General features: G+C 44.8%; 1 protein-coding gene across 3 annotated transcripts in view; it reads right to left on the reverse strand.

Annotated features, from left to right (window-relative positions):
* LOC119497380 (glutamate receptor ionotropic, NMDA 2D) overlaps nt 1–20872 on the reverse strand; it is an 89956-nt gene that overhangs the window by 16153 nt on the left and 52931 nt on the right. For 2 of the 3 annotated variants that reach the window (XM_037785468.1, XM_037785467.1), the window contains exons 2-12: nt 20060–20400; nt 19520–19726; nt 18259–18525; nt 13102–13430; nt 11857–11971; nt 6107–6312; nt 5399–5567; nt 3907–4060; nt 3322–3447; nt 2243–2472; nt 1728–1888 (exon numbers count right to left, since the gene is read on the reverse strand). In XM_037785468.1, the coding sequence (XP_037641396.1) occupies nt 1728–1888; nt 2243–2472; nt 3322–3447; nt 3907–4060; nt 5399–5567; nt 6107–6312; nt 11857–11971; nt 13102–13430; nt 18259–18525; nt 19520–19726; nt 20060–20347 (2252 nt within the window). In that variant the 5' untranslated portion in view covers nt 20348–20400. Of the gene's footprint in view, nt 1–1727; nt 1889–2242; nt 2473–3321; nt 3448–3906; nt 4061–5398; nt 5568–6106; nt 6313–11856; nt 11972–13101; nt 13431–18258; nt 18526–19519; nt 19727–19882; nt 20401–20872 lie in introns of those variants that run through there. The other variant, XM_037785469.1, reaches the window with a different exon arrangement.

Genomic DNA, 20872 nt, shown 5'->3' on the forward strand with positions numbered 1-20872 from the left:
ATTTGAACATCTGCTCGATATAGATTGTGTGATACAATCGCTCCAAATCAGCTACTGAATAGACTTTGCGGTGACATTGTATTGTACAATCTCAGAGAGTAGTCAGTATCAGTTTAAGTTGGCCATGTTTCATCAGCAGACGACAGCAAAAAACTTCTTTTGACCATTTAGTGGCACTACATTTACTTGCACCTTATCTGAATGGAAGTACATGGGGATTTTCTGGGAGAAATATGACATTTCAGTAGCCTATGTCATTTTAAAATACTTGTTATTGAAAGTGTTAAGTCTAATCATGACAAACCTTTATCAGAACTTATTTGACAAATGTATTTTCATCACCAACATCACCTTGTACAACCAAGCAGCATTTTGGTTGCCTAAAAATGTCTTATTCAGCGTTCGGTTGTACTTAGCTCCACACTCAAGTGTCACTTCCGGTTGCAAAAAGCCAAGATGGCAACAGCCAAAATGCCAATCTTGAGGCTTCAGTATAGTAGTTCACAAACCAATTGGCGATGTCACAGTGACAATGACTTCTTATATACAGTCTATATGTACAGTGACCTAAGGACATGACTATTTGAAAACAATATATATTTTAAGAATTGATATCTTATGGTTGTTGGAAGGCAATACATTGAGTTGACTTTTTTAAAAGCAGATTTTTGTTTTGGTTACATTTTAAAAAAAAAAGAAAAAAGAAATCTTGTATCCTTCATAGTTGGGCAATTCGGTTATGTAAATTGGGTATTTTGAAATGTTTTCTTTTTAAACTCATGTATAAGTAATTAAAAATTTGTGATGAGAGCATCTTGGTTGTTGTCGTCTTGTAAGCTTAAAGAGGCATACACTGTAGATTTTATGTCTCAAACAAGCAACAGTATAGTTTTATATTTGCCTGAGGAAAATGTGAACAATTTTAACAACTTACTTAAAGCTGCAGTGGGTAGAAATGGAGCAAATATTATTAAAAAACGTTATTTTTATAAAATGGTCACTATATCTTGACAGTAGTGCATGAGACAGGTAATCTGAAAAAAATCATGTGCCTCTGATGTCCTCGGTTGCTCCTAATGGCATCTGCAAGTTTTCACAGACCGGAGGAAAACAACCAATCAGAGCTGATCTGACGTCTCTGAGCAGCTTTCAATCACTCGCGAAATCTGGTCAAACGGTCAAACTAGGCAGCGCTGATCAAATATGAATCAATATTCTGTTACTGTAATGCCTGTTTCTCGCCTCAAATGTTTTCAGAAACATCTTGTAGTGTACTGTTTGGCTGTAAAATGAGAAAGTTTGTGACCTGGCAGCCATGTTGAGAACACTTGAGGAAATACCAAGCACCGCCCACCAGCCGGAGCACAGCCAACAGGAACGCTCAATAGGAACACTCTTTCTGAAATGACCTGTGATTGGCCAAAGCCTCAAGTCATGGGCTAGATTATTTAAAGCCTGAAAAATGAGCCGTGAGGAGGTGGAGAAGTCAGTTATCTCTCAGAGCACTTGAATTACAATATGCTGAAAGGTTATTATGGATTTTTTGCCAAATTATGCCAAAAATATATTGCCTACATGGCACTTTAATCTAAAACACAATCATTTGCAAAGCATGATTGAATGGAAACTCAGCTTCTGGAAAATAAAAAGTGGGATGTTGAGAAAGACAAAGACCTACTGGGTACATGTAAAGGGAATGAACAAGCTGCATGTTTCAGCAGACAGACCCGGTCTTGAGGTTCAGTATGGCGTCTTCCACTCCTCTCTGGTTGTATTTGCCCATGTACTGGTGCATGCCTGGGTAGTTGGAGCGGATGTTTTTTTCTGTGCTCCCGTTGGGCACCGTGCCAAACTTCAGAGGTGGGTACTGCTCCTCGGGATGCTGAAACTAGCGGAGCAAAGGGAGGCGAGGGAGGGAGACGGAAGGGGCATGAGACACACCAGGCTGTGCACCAATCTGTCTGACCTATTTCTGTCCACTCTCCAGACTAACTTACAACACTCCGTGCACAGTCAAATCTTTGAAAAGAGAGCAGTCTGTGGACTTAAAGCAGCATTTAGTACTGTCTTTTAAGTATTCAAGAACTGTGGTAATTGAGTTATGTTAAATGAGATTTTATTCATTTCTAAATTCCTGTGCTTTAATCAATTTAACATTCAAATGCACGGGATTTGGCTCAGTCTAAGACTTTAATTCTCCTTCTGCTTCCACCACTTAATCAGTATTCAAGCGATGAGGTACCTTCTTGTCCGAGAGGCCTGACACCGTGTCAATGTACTCCTCCTGGATCATGAAGGCGGCCAGGTTAGCCGTGTAGGAGGCCAGGAAGATGACAGCGAAGAAGGCCCAGATCAGCACCATGATCTTGCTGGTGGTTCCTCTGGGGTTCTCCACTGGCACGGAATTGTTGAAGACAATAGCCCACAAAAGCCAAACAGACTTTCCTATAGTAAAAGTAGACCCTCCAGCCTCTGGCCAAAATGATGAAGAGAGAGAAAAAGAAAGCGTAATGAGTGGTTGTAATATTAACTTTTTTTCTAGACAGCTATCCGGCCAGTACACAGCACAATAGTGTATTCAGCAGCGTCTGACTGCAGACGAAGCAGCCGATTCAAATTAAACTTCCCTGAATGACCTGTAAAATGGGTTTACTGTATATGAAAATACCTAGCAGACTTTTTGACACCGAAGCTCATAAGACGGTGACTGTGCGTTTCGAGGACGGCAGCTTTCAATTCAGCTGCTACGTGATCTCACAAATGATTAAACCATATGGTGCAAATCACCATTCAAAGGGCTCAAACGCTCCTTCCTTTATACAACAGGAGTAAAAGGAGGAAGGAAGGAGAGAGGATGAGACTGAATGAGAGGGATATATATGGGAGGATGACAGAGAGGTAAAATTATGTAGAGCACAGCAATCATGCAGTAAAAGAGGCGAGTCGGGTTGGGTATTGGACCGAGGCATCAGGCATACTGAATATCACAGGGGTACAAACTATGCTGTTGAATAATAAATGGCTGCTTCAATATCGAGAATACTTGGATGCAGTTCAACATTACTGTAGGTATAATTTCTCCCTTCGCCTACACTCACAGTTAAGGATTCAGGGCATTACGTTCAAAATGTCGGTTCATTGTGAACTGACCAATCGGACAGCAAGAATCAATAGAAACAAAAAAAAAACTATTCGGACTTTGAAATCTTTAACCACATTCAAGGAGTGTGTTCAATGTTTGTCCGTTTGCATCATGCAGCAACAGCAATGAAGTGCATGCACACCCATCAATCAGACAGACAGCTTAGATCCATCACTCACTCTTGCCGTTTGCGAGGCTGCGGTTGTAGCCCACGGGGCTGAAGAACTCAAAAATGAAGACGGTCACAGCCACTACGGTCAGGCACATGACGAACATCATCACCCACACCGCGGGACTGTAGGGCTCTGCGCAGGGAAACAAATGAACACACAACATAAGGGCACATTAAACAGCTTCGTACTGCATTATTAAATCATCATTATGATTATCGATAGAGGGGACGATAAAGCTTCATAAACCTGGCACATTATGCACTATATACACAGAGATGAGCCTACAGTGAAAACAGAAACCGTTGGAGGAAACATATTCTCCAGAAGTCCATAAACCCTGTTTTCTCTTTTAACAATCATCTCAATGCAGTCTATAGGCCCATAACTGTTCTCCCGCTGGAGCCCGAGTCTGCTGACAGAGTGAAACTACAAGTTGGGAAGACATGAGCGGCTAAGAAGAAAAAGTAACAGCTAATCTAGATGTAAGGACCAGCAGCCAAAGACCGAGGCTCTTTATGCAAACTCGACACTTTACGATTAGATTAGATTCTGTACATCAGCTAGATGCCGCACACAAACACAGCCTCTTACCTAAGAAAGCGGATGGTGATACTGTTCCGTTGCTACGGGAGACCATGACACTGATCCCCGTCTCCACAAAAGGGACAGAGAAATCCACGACCTCTGACCTCTCCTCATTGATAGTCAGCGAGCCGATGGCCATGTCGGCTCGCTTGTACACCACCTGAAGGGGACGAGAATCGGTGGCGAGAGAGAAATCTAATTATGGGTAATTCCTGTGGCGGTTACAGACAGACAAAGCCAATCTTTTACAGTTCACAGAGGTTTATTTCCAGGTGAGATGGTGACATTTCTGCACCCTGACCCTTTGTACATCCTCAAATGTACCTGCGTGAGAAAGGCCAGGGATTCAATCTGGTACAAATACTGAACACGTGTCTCTTGTGCATCTCTTTAGCATACAAAATGAGCTACAGGGCCCTTCTCCTCCCTGCCGCCATCTAGAAAAACCTGAAAACCGCTGTGTCTGCTGATTTGTACAAGTGAAATGTTAATCTACATTAGACATGGCACATCCGCTCTTCAGAGCAAATCAGCAGAAAAATGAAGCGAAGCGGAAAAAGCAAAGCACCCTCCCCTCAACTTTGCCAAGTCTCTGGATTACCTGATCAAAGAATGGCAGGCTTTGGAACATCTGATCAAAAGACAGACATTAGTTTTAGAAAACAAAAATTCGCTTGGCCTTTTGCATGTGAAAATAGATTCGACAGACAGCTCTGGCCCCGGCTCAGGTTATAAATGATGGAGCAGGTGAGGGAGAGAGAGTTTTGGAACCCGCGATAGCGTTTGGCGAGTTCCCTCCGGGACAAAGATAGAAACAGCGGGCCGCTTCAATGACACAGCGGCCCCCGGATCGATCTCAGCATGTGTGTGAGCTTGTTTGTTTGAATGTGCATCTGCCAGCATCTCTGTGTCTTTCTTGATGGGGGATCATGAACCACAGCGAGCATTGCTGAGAAAATATCAAGGATTAATCGCAACTATCCAGGGGGGTGTCTGACAATGTGTGTGTTTGTGCCTCTATGTGTCTCTGCAGATAAACACACTGTAGGAAAGTGTTTGATGGAGAGTGTGTGTGAGTGTGTTCACTGCATATGTTAGCCACCGTGCTTGTCTGTCTAATTTGTGTAACTGTGCATTTTTTTTACCCTCCATTACAGCGTTTGAGTCTACGCATTTGTGTGTGTGTGTGTGTGTGTGTGTGTGTGTGTGTGTGCATGTAATAAATGACAGCTGTCTGATTGCTGGCAGTGGTTAAGTGGCCATAACTCTCACAGCGATTGATGTGACACATAGCGTTTAACTGGTCGCCCAGGACGCCGGAGCACAGGCGGGGGAATGATACTATGCGGCTTGTTGCAACACAAAATATGTATAAACTCACACCCAAAATTTTCACACATTCGCAAGTGACACGGGACCGACATTGAGAACACATTGCTCACAAAGGCAGACAGGCAGAACCACCGTCACCCACACACACACATAAACAAAGACTTGCCTCTCCAATCATGCCGTTCCAAACCCCATCAATTTTCTTCCCGTGTTTCCCATTGGTCACTAAGTAAAGGTCATAGGTGAAGCCGACAATCTTGGCCAATCTCTTGAGGATGTCGATGCAGAAGCCCTTGCAGCACTGCTTCATGGGAGCCACGCCCTCGTGGATGGCACTGTGAGAGAGTCACAGAGAGGAAAAAATTAAAAGTAAAAGTGGTCGAACAAAAAGCCTTAAAAACTGCATCCTGATTGATGTGCAATAGTGCGAAACAGAAGGAAATGGTCGCAGAGGAGGAATATTATGGCCCAGCACTTGTTGACAGGTTTGATCGACCAGTGTAGGATAGGTGCTGTCATCCCCTCAGAAGCTGATGAACCATAAAGCTCCAGTGTGGTCATATCTGATTCCAGACCCCTGAGTCATTCCACTGATCCTCTGGAGAGCAGTCTGCTATTGATTATGGTCAGGGAGTGAAGAGACCACAGTTTTGATAGGTGATGGATGTCACCTCAATTGGATGGCATCATGAGAGCTTAGGAACTCCATTCATAACACTGGTAAATAAAGTAGAGAGGCTACTATTTGATTTCTCTGATTATTCTTTCCTTTCATTACCTTGTGAAAATTGTAGTTTTGGGTGTAACATTATGGAATAGGTCAGTGACATTGAATCCTACATAAAACATTGTCTTAAATCCACAGGATTACAACCTGGCATTAAGGGGTCGCCTGCAGGGCACTGAGTCGCGGATGCAGGTCCCGGACGCGGCGTCTGCCAGCTCCACAATGACAAATGGCCTTTCCTCCAGCGTGACAACGCGCAGGTGCTGGGCATCATCAGGTGGTTTAAGGAATGGCCCGTAGCGAGACCAGGCTGGGTACCGAAGCCTCAGCACGCCATTCTCCCACCAGCCTACCTGGGGGAACAGACAAGAGGAACATTAGAGAGAGGTGGAGCACACAAACACACACACATTTCTACCACAATCAGGATTTATTTTAATGGATAGAGAAACAAAACCAGGTAATCTCAACAACCCTACTGAACACAAAGCAAAATACCAAAAAGTCATACAGTAGGTTTGCCTCATCTCAAGACATAGTAGAAAAGGTAAATGTACTTAATACTCAAGTAAAAATGTAGTATTTATATAATGAGTAATACTTGCAATAATTATATCTACATGTTACAGCTTACAGTGATGGTAAATTTGAGCAAATATAATAGTTATTTTTGGATATCCTGACAGTAGTACCTGAGACAGATAAAATCATGGCATTTGCAAAATTACTGGGCCCAAAGGAAAACAACCAATTAGAGATGAGCAGTCTCTGGGCAGCTCTCAATCTCATTTTACAGCTAAACACATTTAAATATGTTTCTGAGAAACATTTTGGGATATTGTGATTTATTGTTCATTAAAAGGCATACTATGCACGATTTTCCTAAGAAACAGAGTACAGACTGGTACAAAAATAATGCCTCTCAATCATCACTTATGACGCACTAGAAGTGTGTGGCAGTGTCTGTTTTTGCAGGGACCGTGCAGTCTGCCTGTATTTTCTTCTTCTTCTTATAATAATAATATTATTATTATTACAGCCTTTGGTCACTGGGTGTGCAGCCCCCAAGCCTGCGCAAGCACGCATCCAAGAGGAAGCTATGAAAACGGTTGACACGGTGCTGAAAAAACGCAAACATAGCGAGGTGAAACGCCAAGCGGACAAAGCTCGTTCCAAAACGAGAGTGAATCTGGGGTTGACTTTCACTTTTGCTGCCGTATGTGATGCTTTAGGTGGTTCTTGGAACAGCGGTCAGGGAACTTCTGGAGGAGGGGCCAACTTTGAATGTTGTGTTTACAAACAGTAAGCGACAATTCCTGCGTAGTATACCTTTAAATATGAATAAATAAGCCTCTACTTGGTTTTATAATGATAACAATACCATAACCTTATACGTTTATGTAGTCACAGAGAGGGTTAACGCCTACACAACATTATACATCCACAAATGCCGTGCAATAAACATTGTATCAGGCTTAATTTTGTCCTCCCTTGCATGACAGAATACTGTATCACAAACTATGGACACAAAATGATTACATGATGAACGAACATCACCCTGACAGTCTCAATAAAAACGGAACACAATAAGCTTCACAAAGGCTGTATTTACCACAGGACTATGGCACCGGTTTGAATTATATTGTGGAGGTATTTGTGCACAGTAATTGTGCCCATTCGCTCTTTTTTTAGAGCACCAGCCCCTAAATATTCATTGTTATGTGGGTTGGGAGCAATTACCTGATACGTTTGTGCATGTGCAAAGGCTACACTGATTGATGGGGTTACAGTGGATATCCCAATTTGTTGGTACTAGTCATTTGCTTTAGTGTCAAAGCAGACATTGCCATATAATTAAATATAATGGCTTTGACTAGGGTGAAAGCAAGTAACTCTCAGATTGCACAAACGATGGGCTTTACTGAGAGTGACAGAAGTGTTTCTGTGGCACTCAGAAATCCACATTTCTGACCTCTACGCCTTTTAATAGCCTGGAACCACATTTTTATGTGACAAGCTCCGATCAAAAAGCATTTTCACACATTGGAAAAGCACATGTTCAGAGAGTAGTCTCATGCTTACAGATGTCATTCAGTATGATTCTTAAAATCTGTTAAGGGATGATGTTGTGAGACCACATTGTTCTGTGTCCACTGTTGACCTGAAACTGTCTGTCAAGCATCCCTTTTGGCTGTATCATTGTTTCCCCCTTCTCTTTGCTTTGTTTATATGCTCTCTGGATGTGTTGGATGCTCAGACTTTTGAAAGCAGCATGAGGCAGAACCACGCCCAAGAAGATTCAGTGCACAGTCTTTTTATTGTTTTTGTTTTTTAGTGAACCTCTTCTCTTGCAGCATCACTTGACACATCTTGTCATGATCGCATGATAAAAGTCTCGTCTAAGTGCGATGACAAGTGTAACTGAGGTGACAAAAGAAAGTGTGCAGGCATACTGTACACACATACAGAATCACATGAAGATATACAGTCAACGCACGCACACATATATTACAAAAGAATACACATAAGAATGTGAGTGCTTAAGCAGCAGGCCAGTAGAGTAATGTGATGTTGGCAGCCTTGATCAGCCGGCCTGTCTGTGTAATACGAGCGCTGGCAGGGAGAAGAGGAGGTGGTGGCAACAATGACAGTATTCCGACTGCACTTCGACCGCAGCTCTGCAACAGACATTCAATCAAAACACACTCGGGGAACACAGACAGAAAACAGATAGAGCTTACAGGAGAACACACTATTCTCTATCAGACAAATACCCAGAAAAATGCACACACGCATACATCAAGGAAAAGAACAGCCGAAAAAAATACCACTTCAGTTTCAGGCAGAGAAAGTATTCTGGTGTGGAGCAAAAGTTTGAGGGCTGGGAGCCACTTTAAAACGTATCCTCTAGCAGCCATGAGTGGCGTTAACAAATGTTCATTAAATCACAGTAACATCCTGGAACGCCCAGCATCGTGTGCCGTGTCTGTAGCTGAAACAAGCCATGCTAATGCTGGACAACCTTCAGTACGAGTCTGCAGTGTTTCGCTAAGCTAAGCCGGGTGCTCCCGGGCTCTAGGTAATGGTGCAGTCATTGTAAAGAGAACATTAAATATTCAGGGAGAGCCAACAGCGTGGATGTGCATAATAGGCAGATACAGGCGTCTTATCCTCGCTGTGTGCGTGTGTGTGCAACAGGGTTTATGCAAGAAGGGTGTAAAGCATATGTGTGGAAGCATACAGTATGTGCCCTCATTTGTGTGCACACACATGTGGATGTCTGTGTGTAAGTTCTAAGCGTGTGTGTGTGTGTGTGTGTGTGTGTGTGTGTGCGTGTGTGTGTGTGTGTGTGTGTGTGTGTGCATGTGGGCGGGTTTCGTACCCTGGGTTTGCGCAGAGTCGAAGGACCGGCGCAGGAGCTTCTAATTGAAAGGGATTTGAGGGATATGGCAGGAGTCAGCATGTTACGACACGCTGAGACTGGACTCTGGTGGGCTGTTAAAACCAGCGGGAGGCTGAGAACCACCAATGTGTGTATTTATGCGTGTGTGTAAGCTTGTGTGGGAGCATCGGTATTTGTATTAGCGCACTGTTTGTGATTATGTGAGGTTGCAGAGTGCATGTTCTGAGAGTACTGTGTGTGTCTGTATGCATGTACAGTGTGGCGTTTGAGGTGCTGCTGGTGTGCGGTTGAGAAAATGAGCATCGCTCTCTCGTCTGACACTGACAAGGGCAAAATCCCGGCGTATTAAAGGGAAAACATCTCCAACAGGTGACAAGGCTTCGTATTAAGGATTTCTGAACAAACCACAGCTTAATAGAATATGCATGACATGCCAGGGGTACTGGTGCTTTAAACGCGCATACCGTTATGTAGACAAGACACTCAAACACACAAAACAATGGTGAGTCTACAACCAGATGGTTATGACACCCAGAAATCCTCAGCACTATTTAAATCTTACAGGAAAAGACCTGCAAATGCAGGCGGCAAAGCAGAACAAAACAGCAACTATTGATCAGAGCAACATCAGAACATTGCTTTCAGCAGAATGACGAAGAATGAAATGTATGAGTAGATGTGTATGACTGCAGGGCTGCAACTAATGGTTATTTTATCGATTAAAGGATAGGTTCACATTTTTTAAAGCCTGTCTAAATACTCTCTCATACCCATATGTATATTTAAAGACTAAATCATTCTTCCTCACTATAGTGGCCATGAAATGTCTCTTCCTAGTGCGGCTCGATGATGTAAGAGATGGGGGACAAAACCCACAGTCCTCTTTCTATATATATCTATATCCCTTTTTGTGTTTCTATTTCTCTGCTGCATCTCAGCAACACTGTCCAGGGAATCAAAAAGAGGGATTTTCATACTAAAGAGACGGTGCCATTATGGAAGTGTAGCAACCATCATCTGGTCCCCCCCTCCCCTCAGGTTAACACTGTTAGCTTTGTCAGCACTATTGCCGTTGTTTTCACCGTTAACATCGTTAGCACCGTTGGCTGCGCTGAGAGCTTTGCAGAGGCAATACAAATGCTCCCAATCTCGCATTTAGCACCTTTAAGGGTGCTAACACACCAAGCCGATGGTCGGCCATCGAACAGTTTGGGGCCGTCGTTGAGCGTCTGTCGGCCTAGCTTTGTGTCCCGCACCATCTGCTCTAGTATGCCAGTGTTGGAGTTTTTTCGGCCAATTCAGCATCTTCATATCATCTGATTGTTCCAATGCACGGATATTTTCACAACAACATGGCCATGTATAATGAAGCGAAGCGGTGAATGAGAGTGGTGTGAAAATGGTCAGAAAACGCTCTTTGTTTGATGTATGTATCATAACAACGGCTTGTATATCCGCCGTCCTCGGTCTTCAGGTTTCCCTTTTTGAATGACAAATACAGACTACCGTGACCTGCTGGTGTGGAAAGTTATATCCTCTCACATAGACGCAGAACGTCTGTGCTAACTGTCCGTCGACTGTAGTCTTTGCGTTGTGTTTGGGTGCAACTTGTCGGCGAAAAAAAAAACGCGACGTGAGGCGACGCAACAGGTGGCCTTCGTCTGGTGTGCACCCAGCTTAAAGCTACATATCGGCATGCACATATTGTATTAAGACCAACTTGAAAACATGTGAACCAATCCTTTAACCTTGTCAGGATTTTTTTATTGATTAACTGATCCATTACAATTTCCCTGAGGCCATGGGGATGCTTGTTTTGTCAGACCAACAGTCCAAAACCCCTAAGATATTCAATTTACAATTATATAAAATCAAAAAAGCAAATCATCAAATTTCACAAGCTGGAAAGAATGCTCGCCATTTTTGCTTAATAAGAGACTTAAATTAATTATTAATTAATCAATTATCAAACTTGTGATCATTAGATTTCTGTCAATTGTTTCTGCACTATAAATGTGTGTGTCATACTGTGAGTGTTTTAACCAGGAAATAGCAGCGTTACAGAGAGACAGCAGAGACTGAACCGGCACAGTAGGAACACAAAGCACGGTCAAATGGTCAGCTGCCAACTTCTCTCCTCTGCCTCGGGCACCGATAGCCACAGTGAACTTTACATGAACGTGACCCGTGCGACCTCACTATTCCCACTGTCAGGTTTATATTCTTATTTCAGATGTCAACGCAGCACGATCTGCTCCTCCAGCTCACATGGAGAGATTAAGACCCAAGAACCAATCAGCACAAAACCCTGCTCTGGCTTCAATTGTCCTTGCGGTGGTCCACAGAGGACAAAATGACTGAATCCAAAGATTCAAACAGCTTATGGAGACAACAAAAATAATATTCAATCGAGTGTGTCATGTGATTGAACAGAAAGCATGCCCCTTTCTCTACTAAAGTGATTAGACATAAAGAACTGATGTCATGTCCTTACATCTTCCCATCCACGTCCAGGTGTCCAGGAAATTACATCCAGGAAGGGGTTGGCCAGGTAACCGTCACTATTAAAGGAATAGTCTCGACCACCAAGCGTGATGTTGCCGAAATACCTGCATGGAAATGGATGGAGACGAAAGGAGAGAAGTAAGTAAATGACAGATAGTATTAGTAAATTAACAAATTGTTTTCTTGAGAGAGATGAGGAGAAAAATAGAAATCCTGAGGCTGTTTTTGAGTGAGCCTTCCCACTTGAAACTAAATCACAGCACCTCCATGGTGACAGTGAGGGCTTGTCTGTTAATCAAATCTACAGACGAATGATCAGACACAGAATCGTCTGGATCTTTGAAGTCAAACAACTGCTGCTCTCTGCATCGGCTGTGAGCTCTATAGTTTGTCTGATAATCACACGGGACAGACGTTCTAAGTGTCTCCTCGTGTCATCTCGCTGGCTTCAAAACACAAATCCTGAAAGCTTTTTTTTCCCTTTCTTTTTTTACATGACAGAAAGCTTCATATGGAAGAGCAGCTTGTAGTTACAGACAGTGAACAGCAGGTAGCACTGCAAAAAAATAAAATGAAAAAGAAACATCTTCCTTCTCTGTTGTTGGACATACTTTATAAACAAAGAAAGAAGAGTCCATTAATCATTTCCCTTTAATTGCCTCACTGTTTGTGCTGTGCTTCATTTACAAAAAAAAATACTGTAAATAAACTAATTAATTACATGTTTGGCTCGTCACAATGACTAGTCTCTCTATACAATATCATGCATGTGGAGCAAGAATGACTGGCGTTAAAAAGGAACCAAAACGATAAGCAAAACCACTTGGGCTACCTGTTAGAGTGTGCTGCTGCCTGTTTGCACAGCCTACGAGGAATATATTAAAGCCTGCTCATTAATATACATGAGACATGGTCCGCTTGCTACAGATGCTGGGGTAATTTTGCCAACTCACAACTACACGCACCAACAACATCTATTTTGCATGGATGATAGCCAGCTCCAAATTCAGATATCCCCTCTGCGCCTGCTCTCTGACACTGAATCCACCGACTCCACCCATGTACCTTCCAGCGCATTCTGGCGCCGGACCAACTCGTTTCGTAGAATACACCTGATCCTGTCTCAATATATTTTGTCTGGAGCCTGCCAGCTGCCTCATACTCCCCCCACCTATTCTTACATTTATTTTCCTTCCCTGCTCACATTAGAGCTTTCCTCTTATCTCCCTCTCACCTCATCCTGCCCCGCAGTCTCTGGGTCTGATTGGCGTCCGTCATGCAGTTGGTGACAAAGTTGGGCCCGCCCGTGGTTCCGTAATCCTTGCGCATGGCCACCGCTCCGTGAGTCAGCACAGATACTCCCCGAGCGATCCTCCGGCGAGGCTCGTCCCTCCAGCCCTGGGGCCGCACTGCGAACAGAGCCCGGGGCAGGCTATCCATGCTCAGACCTGAGAGAGCGGGCCCCACGGCGAACCACATGTGCGAGGCTCCAGCCTGACCGGCGGCCCAGGCGGCCTTGAAAACCATCTCGGCCTCCTCCTGGGAGCAGTACAGCAAACGGACCTGGAGGACAACAGGAAGGCAGGGAGGGAACAGGGACGAGGGGAGACACACACACATACACGCTAGTGAGATAAGGAGGGGACAGGGGAGACGTGGAGAGAGACAGAGGGTGGGAGAAGTAAGGGGAGAAAGATAGAGCCGGAGCAGAGGAGCACCTGAACGGGAGGGGAGGAGGTTGGATAGAAAAGGCCATATCAAGAAAAAACAAGGGTGCCGGGGGAGGTAAGAGGAGAGATAGCAGTGAGCAGATGTGATAAGGCTCATGGGAGTCGGTCGTATGATTCAGAGAGAGAAGCAGAAAGAGGAAGCTGGGCTGCATGTGATGCATGCTAACCAGGAGGTGCAGGAGGCAACGGGGGTCAGCGCTTAATGAGCTTGAGCCTGATGAAAGAAGTTACAGTTATGAATAATGAAAACAGGAGTAAAACAAGAAAGGGAAAATGAAACAACTGTAAGTGGTAGAGCAGAGAGATAGAGGCAGGGAAGCAAGGGAAGGTGGGGGGTGGGGGGGGTGGGGGGGGGTGGGGGGCAGTTAAAGACCAAACACACCTGAGGGAAAACAAAGGGGGATGAGGTTAAACACTGACATGTGTTATTAAAAGCAGGGTGGAGAAAAGACCTGGAGACAACAGGAGATGGTGGGGGGTAAAATGAGCGGATAGAGGGAAGAAATCAGAAAAGTCACTCCTTGGAGAACGGAAAGAAGGAGGAGGGGGGGGGGGGGGGGGGGGGGGGGGGATGGTGAAGAAAGCAAAGGATGACATATTTTGGTGAAATCAGGGCCTGGAGAGATAAGAGATATTTGCAAAAGGGTGATGGAGTGTGGCTGGGGAGAAAGAGAGAAGAAAACAAAGAGTGAAAGGCAACAAATACCCTTTTCCCACCAAATTTAGCACGTATATGCAGGTTTTTTAAACAAAGTCTTGCTACAAATAGATGATAGACTCCTTTCCCATTGCCAGCGCGCCGATGAGAATCACGACTTGCTCTGATGTCATACACATGAGGGCGACGATAACCTCATGAGGTCGAGGCTGCCGCAGTTTTTAGAGCCAGGCGCCGCAGCTGCTCTCAACCGACTGCAAGACCCAGGGCATGATGGGAAATGCCTGGCTGTCGCCTGATCAAAGAGCTGATTGGCTCTTAGTTTTGACAACAAACACCACGTGTTGTAGAAGGTCCTAACTTTCCGTGTAATTGAGATAGGCTATTTAATGCTAGATTGTAGGTTATTAGTCTCACGTTGTGTAATGAAAGTTTCATCTGTTAACAAATACATCTTATGTGGTTGACAATAATAATAGGCTAATAATAAAGTTTATTTATAAGCACTTATCAAAATGAGCAATGACAAAGTGCTTTACAAGGCAGACATAACAAGAATAAAGGATATAATACAATACCAGATATCTATCCAGGATCTAACAGGATGTAACTACTTCTGTGACTTCCTGTAAGTTCTTTGAAAGCTGCTGCAAACTTTCACCGCCCCCTGCTGTTGCTGCCTGATCTAGTCTACTTTCCAGGCGAGGCGCAGTTCATCTCGAACGAGCCTAATGTTAGGTCGTGGCTAGGAGGTAGGACGCAAATTGCGAAACTCTCGTGAGATGGTTAAGGTTAGGATAGGTCATCGGGCAGCCAGTCTCGCAAGAGCGTATATACAAGTTTTTGCAATTTGCGGGTTACCTTCTAGACACTAACAAAATGTTACGGTGGTTACTTCTTTTTTATATCTGTTGCTTATTCAGTCTCTCTTTCAAACTCTCAAACAAGATTGCTGGAACAGTGGAAAGACTAACAAAGACGGTTTTGATGAGATTTATTTTGTTTCTGTCTAGTTTGAATGAAATGTGTTTTATGACGATCAGCGAGGTAAAATGACTGTTGTCTGACTGGAGTCTGGTGGCTTTGAGGAGAGCATATTAACTGTAATAATAATAATAATCGTCCAAATCCCTGTTGATTTTACTTATTATATATTCACTGCAACGCGCGTCACATAGCATCACACTGGAAAGGGTTGAAAATTGGCGTGTATACCCGGGTGTCATGTTTCCATCACTGCCAATCGGAGCTGGAGCCGATAAATACCTGCGACTACTGCAGAGTCATTTGTCCCCGGAATGAATGCCGATTGTAACCTTTCCCACTAAAGACAAAAGCCAGATGTTAGTGGGTTTTCTGTCCAGTGAGAAAAGGGATATAGGAAGACAGAGCAGTGACAGTGGATGAGCTCTCTGCTGAAAGTGCTGAGGTAAGGAGGAAGAGGAGGGAAAGGAGGGGGTTAGATATTGACCAGAGAGGGTTTTAAGGTGTTTTAGCTGAGCGGAAAAGGGGGGGAGGAGGTTAAATGCTGACAAATACCTAAGAAGAAAGAACGAGTGAGAGCATTTAAAATAAAAAGAAATGACACGGGAAAGGGGAATCGAAGGACAAAAAAAAAAGGAAGACAACTCTTTCATGGAAGAGGAGGGGGGAGGAGGGGGGGCTAAGTCAGGGAAACAGACTGAAAGCACATTTTGAGAATTGCGCCTTCATTGAATTTTGAACTGTAATGGCTTGGCAAAACAATCCTGCCTGTATGCCAATAAACCTCCAGTGAATTAGGCAGGGAATGAGAGTGACAGAGAGGGGGAGAAAAGGAAGGAGAGAGGAAGAGGGCGACAGACAGAGAAGGGAGACTGAATTAAGGAGGGAAGGAGAGAATCAGAGTTACAGTATAAACAGACACACACGATATCTAAAGACGGGAAATGGAGAAAGAGAGGAACATACAGAGAGAGAGAGAGCAGAAGAAATACTGACAAGGCAGAAGCTGGAAGAGGAATGGAACAAAAGATAGGCAGTGAGAGATTTGAGTAGAAATTGACCCAGAGACCTGCATCAGGCCATCTACAATGTCGAGGACATTACCATATATGTGGCGCAGAGAGAGAGAGAGCATGTAATGCAAACATACACAGCATCACTAAGCAATCACAAGCATTTATTAGCCCTGCAGTAGTAAAAAGCTAAAAGAAAGGGGTTTGTTGTGAAAAGTAAGAGGGTTAAAAAGCAAGCACTGCGTATAGGCAACCCGCTGCAGGCAGTATGTTATATTAACAGTGACACTAGCGGAGTGGAGTCTAAGGAATCCAATACAAACGAACACACACTTACAGACACTAACACACACAGTCACGCGCACACACACGCAGAGCTGCAGTGGCCATGCTGGGACATTAGCGATGACATTGAGACCCAGACTAAACAGAGTCTGTGGCCGGGTAGACATGCAGCAAGAGGGACGGACTGAAGGAATGAAAGATAGCCACACAGAGATGGAGGTGAACAGGAAGGCAGCAGAGGAGAGTGAGCTTGTCTCCAGGCAAAGAAACGCGGGAGGGGAGGTAGGGGGGGCGAGAAGGAGAGAGAGGAGTAAGTAACACGGAGATGAGTGAAAAATTGAACAGGAGGATCATGGGGTCAAAGAGGAGGTTTAAGGGAGGATGGATGGGAGGAAGATAAAGGAAGTGTGGAGTAAAAAAAAATGATTTAAGATGAGCACGGGAAGTGAGAGTGGAAGTTTGAAAGAAGTAAGGGAAGAACGAGCAAGGCACTAGGAGATAGGGTAGGAGAGGGAGCAGGCAGGAAACACACTGGAGGTAAGCCAAAACCACGAGTCATCTGGTCATTAATGAATCAACGTGAATTTTAAATGTAGGACGAGTTTTCTTATTAAAGAAAAGATCGAACATCTTTATATAGATATAGTGTATATACAGTATACAGTACAGTACAGAGAGAAGGTAACTAAACTTAAGTTAAAGAGGACCTATTATGCTTTTGAGCTTCTTCCCTTTCCTTTAGTGTGTTATATAGTTTTTTGTGCGTGTAAAAGGTCTGCAAAGTTACAAAGCCCAAAGTTACAAAGGTTAAACAGTGCGTTTTTCAGAGTGCAGCACAGCCGGTATAAGAAAATGAAAGCCTTTTTTTAAATTTAAAGCACAAATATACACCTGAAAATGAGCATAATAGGTCCTCTTTAAATAAAGATAAAGAGTGATTAGATAGAAATTAGAAGGAGGGAAGATAAATTAAAATGGAACAGTGAATTAGATTAACGTGATGTTCAGGTAAAAACCCTCGAGAGGTGAGGGTGTAAAGGCCATGTGCATCTCCTTCAACAAACAGAGGCCCACCAGTGGTTCACTCATTAACATTGTTCAAACCCACAGACCTTTATCTGAAATACTACTGGAGATCTCAGAGTTTACAGAGATACCAACTAAGTCAAGCTAAATTTGGGGGGAATATGTATAAAATAAGAATATTTCCATTTACTCGAAGGGTGCATCCATGAATATTTCACTTGGTGTAAACATCATTTACAGTAACAATGAAGAGCTGGAAGAAGCTGATGCAGAATAAATATATATACTGTATGTGACTGACAGACAGTTTGGAACAAGATGTTATTTCCTACTACTTTAAAGCCACTTAAGAGGAAACAGGGGAAAAGTGCATGTTAAGTGGTTAACTTCTTTAGCACCTTGCACATAAGTCTTCGCACAATGCCACCCGACAACCAGCCAGCAATTCAGACTGACTCGTGGTTTTTGATGTACCGTTGAACTCTTGAAATGCCTTGGCAGACGGGAAGGGAAGAGAAGAACAGAGGGATAGAGGAGAGAGGGGAGAGAGAGATGTGGAGGGACAGAGGGAGAGATGAAGAAGGAAGGAAAAACTGGGAAGCCACCTGTCAGAAAGGGGGCCCCCCCCCAATGACACTCGCAGCACTTCCTCCCCTTTCCTCCCCCCTTTCCCCCCTCCCTCCCCCCTGTCTCACCTGCGCCTCGTTCTCCTTCAGCAGCCTGCGCGTGCGTGCCCCCCCGGGGTCGTCGGTCACGTTCAGGATCACCACGCTCTTCTTCTCCCAGCCGATGAACGAGCCGTCCGTCAGGCCCTCCACCACAGACAGGAAGTCCTGGTAGCCATGGTGACGCGTGCACACCACGGAAAAGGACGTCCAGTCGTACTCCTCCAGCACCTCAAAGATGACCTCTAATTGGAGGGCAGTAGAGGAGCTGAACTGGAGAAAGATGGAACCTGATTCCTGATTTGGGAAAGAGAGCAGCACATTTGGTTTAAAAATCTCACTGTAAAACTCATCCTCTGCAGCTGCACTGTGTCTAAAATGCAGCTACAATACAGTGAGCAAGTAACAGACAGCATTTTCACTACAAAGAACTACAACTCTCTGGACTGCTCCATCTTTATGCACAACATGGAGGCATCACGGGGCCTGAATTTTTATTGGAGCAGCAGAACTCGCGCAGCCGCAGGGCTGAAACAGCTAGGATTGTTGCACGAATTCTCCTATGACGTCCAGAAGGGAGTGTTTCTAAAAAGTCTGTTCAGGGGATGGGAGGGGAGGAGGACTAGGCGAGGGTACATCTTCAAAGGAAGTTCATCAAAGTGCTACAATTTAATTCCTCAAGAGTAAATGGTTAAAACAGTTATTTGTAAGCACAAATGCAACGCTTTTGGTTTCTTTTTCCCCCCCCCCGTTCGTTGTTGAAAATCATGTGACATTAGTTTCTCTGGTGCATACACACACACATACACACTTATTCACTCATACACACACCCATGTCTGCTCACTGCCTCCCTCCCAGGAACATCAGAGGCAGAGCGACAGCCCCAGTTGGTGCCATTTACAGATCAAACACTGCAGAGTTTCAGCAGATCAGCGACCCTGACCTTCAACTTCCCCCTCCGTCCCACCGGCACTCGCCCAAACCTTTTCTTCACCGAGAGGACACGCGACATTGTGACATTGTAAGTTGTTATGGCAATATAAGCAGCTCTCCCTTTATACTCCACTCATAGAGCTGTCAATCCATACTGCTTCAGTATACAGCACACCACCTAATTAACATTGTTCTCACATTTGGAGCTACACAATCACACTCCTGGGACATCTGCCCTCTTGTGTTCCTCTGATTCTCTCCTCTCTCTGTCACACACACACACACACACACACACACACACGCTGCAAACACTTCCTCTTCACTCTCCCACCCCAATCCCAACCTCCCTCCTCCTACCTGTGGCATCCTCCCCAGCCCCGCTCCCCCTCCTACAGCCACTATGGGCAGTCCTGTTTGCGCAGAGACAAACTCCAGCATGGGGGCCAAAGGACCCCAGGCCGTGCGAGGGGGCCTCTCCTCTTCATAGACCAGTCCCTGCAGGGGCCGCGCCGCCAGCAGCTCACACAGCTGGGACAGCACCGTCTTAGGACTGCTGTCGTTCACCTGGGAGACGACAGAAAGAGAGGAACAAAGATAGAGGGGGGATAAAGAAAGGGAGAGAAATAGAGTTGACTATCTCGGGCATAGTGTCTTGACTTTGTGTTATTCATATGGAAAGTGTCTGTAGTATGCATGACATGTCTGGCTAACAATACAAACTGTGGTCAAAGAGCAGAGCCAGACGCCCGCTCATTCAGCAGGGCCCACACAACGGCAGCACTGTGTTGCTCATTCAGCTCAAATAATGGGAGTGAGTATGAATAATGGATGGTCATTGTTATTCCCTTCCTTCAAGTGAGGCTGGATGAGCAGTAGGTAGAGGAGACAGTATCCAACCTGTAGCCAGATGACGTTAGCAGAGCCCCACTGGGTGACCACGCTCTCCCCCAGGGAGCCGTAAACCCGGCCGAAGCCAGGGTAGAGCACCCTTCCCCCAGGCCCCGCCACCGCTGCCTCGGCCTGCACCGTAGCACCGGCGTGGATCACGGCGATGTTGAAGTTCATCATGGCCCCCGCATCACGCTCCCGCGGACTGGGCCGGAGCAGGAGGTGGGGGGAAGCGTCCACCAGACCTGCCCACTCTGCCAGGACCAATAGGAGAGAGAGAGTAGGTATGGCGACCATGGCAACCTGCCGAGGGGGGGGCGGCAGATATATATCGCACTAAGAGAGGGCGCCTGAAAGAAAGAGAGACAGCAAAGAGTAGAGGAAGAAGGTGAAGAAGAAGAGATTAAGTTTTGTTTTCTATAATGTCCAGCACAGGGGACATCAAATCAAGAGAGAAAAGGAGGTGTGGACAGAGAGAGTGAGACGGAGGAGGAGAGAAACTGATCAGAGATTGCATACAGGCAAGACAGAGTAATGAATTCTGAATCCAATCATGGGGTAATAAAAGTTAGCTTTGGCTGGAGAAAATGCTGGACGAGGAAAACGGAACGCAGAGGGGAGAAAAAAAAAACAATAGAGGGAAGGGAAAGAAAAGCAAGACAGAGAGAAGATGAAATGGGTGCTATTTAGGCTTTAGGCTGCAGAAGGAACAATATGAGGAAAAATAGAAACTGGCCGTTAGAGGGAAGGAGGGCGAGAGGGAGAGAGAGTTAATAGCAGACGGAGACAAAGATGGGGGCGGAGGTGGTTATTGTGCTGCAT

Source organism: Sebastes umbrosus, chromosome 11 (assembly GCF_015220745.1).
Source record: "Sebastes umbrosus isolate fSebUmb1 chromosome 11, fSebUmb1.pri, whole genome shotgun sequence".
Taxonomy (NCBI): Eukaryota; Metazoa; Chordata; class Actinopteri; order Perciformes; family Sebastidae; genus Sebastes; species Sebastes umbrosus.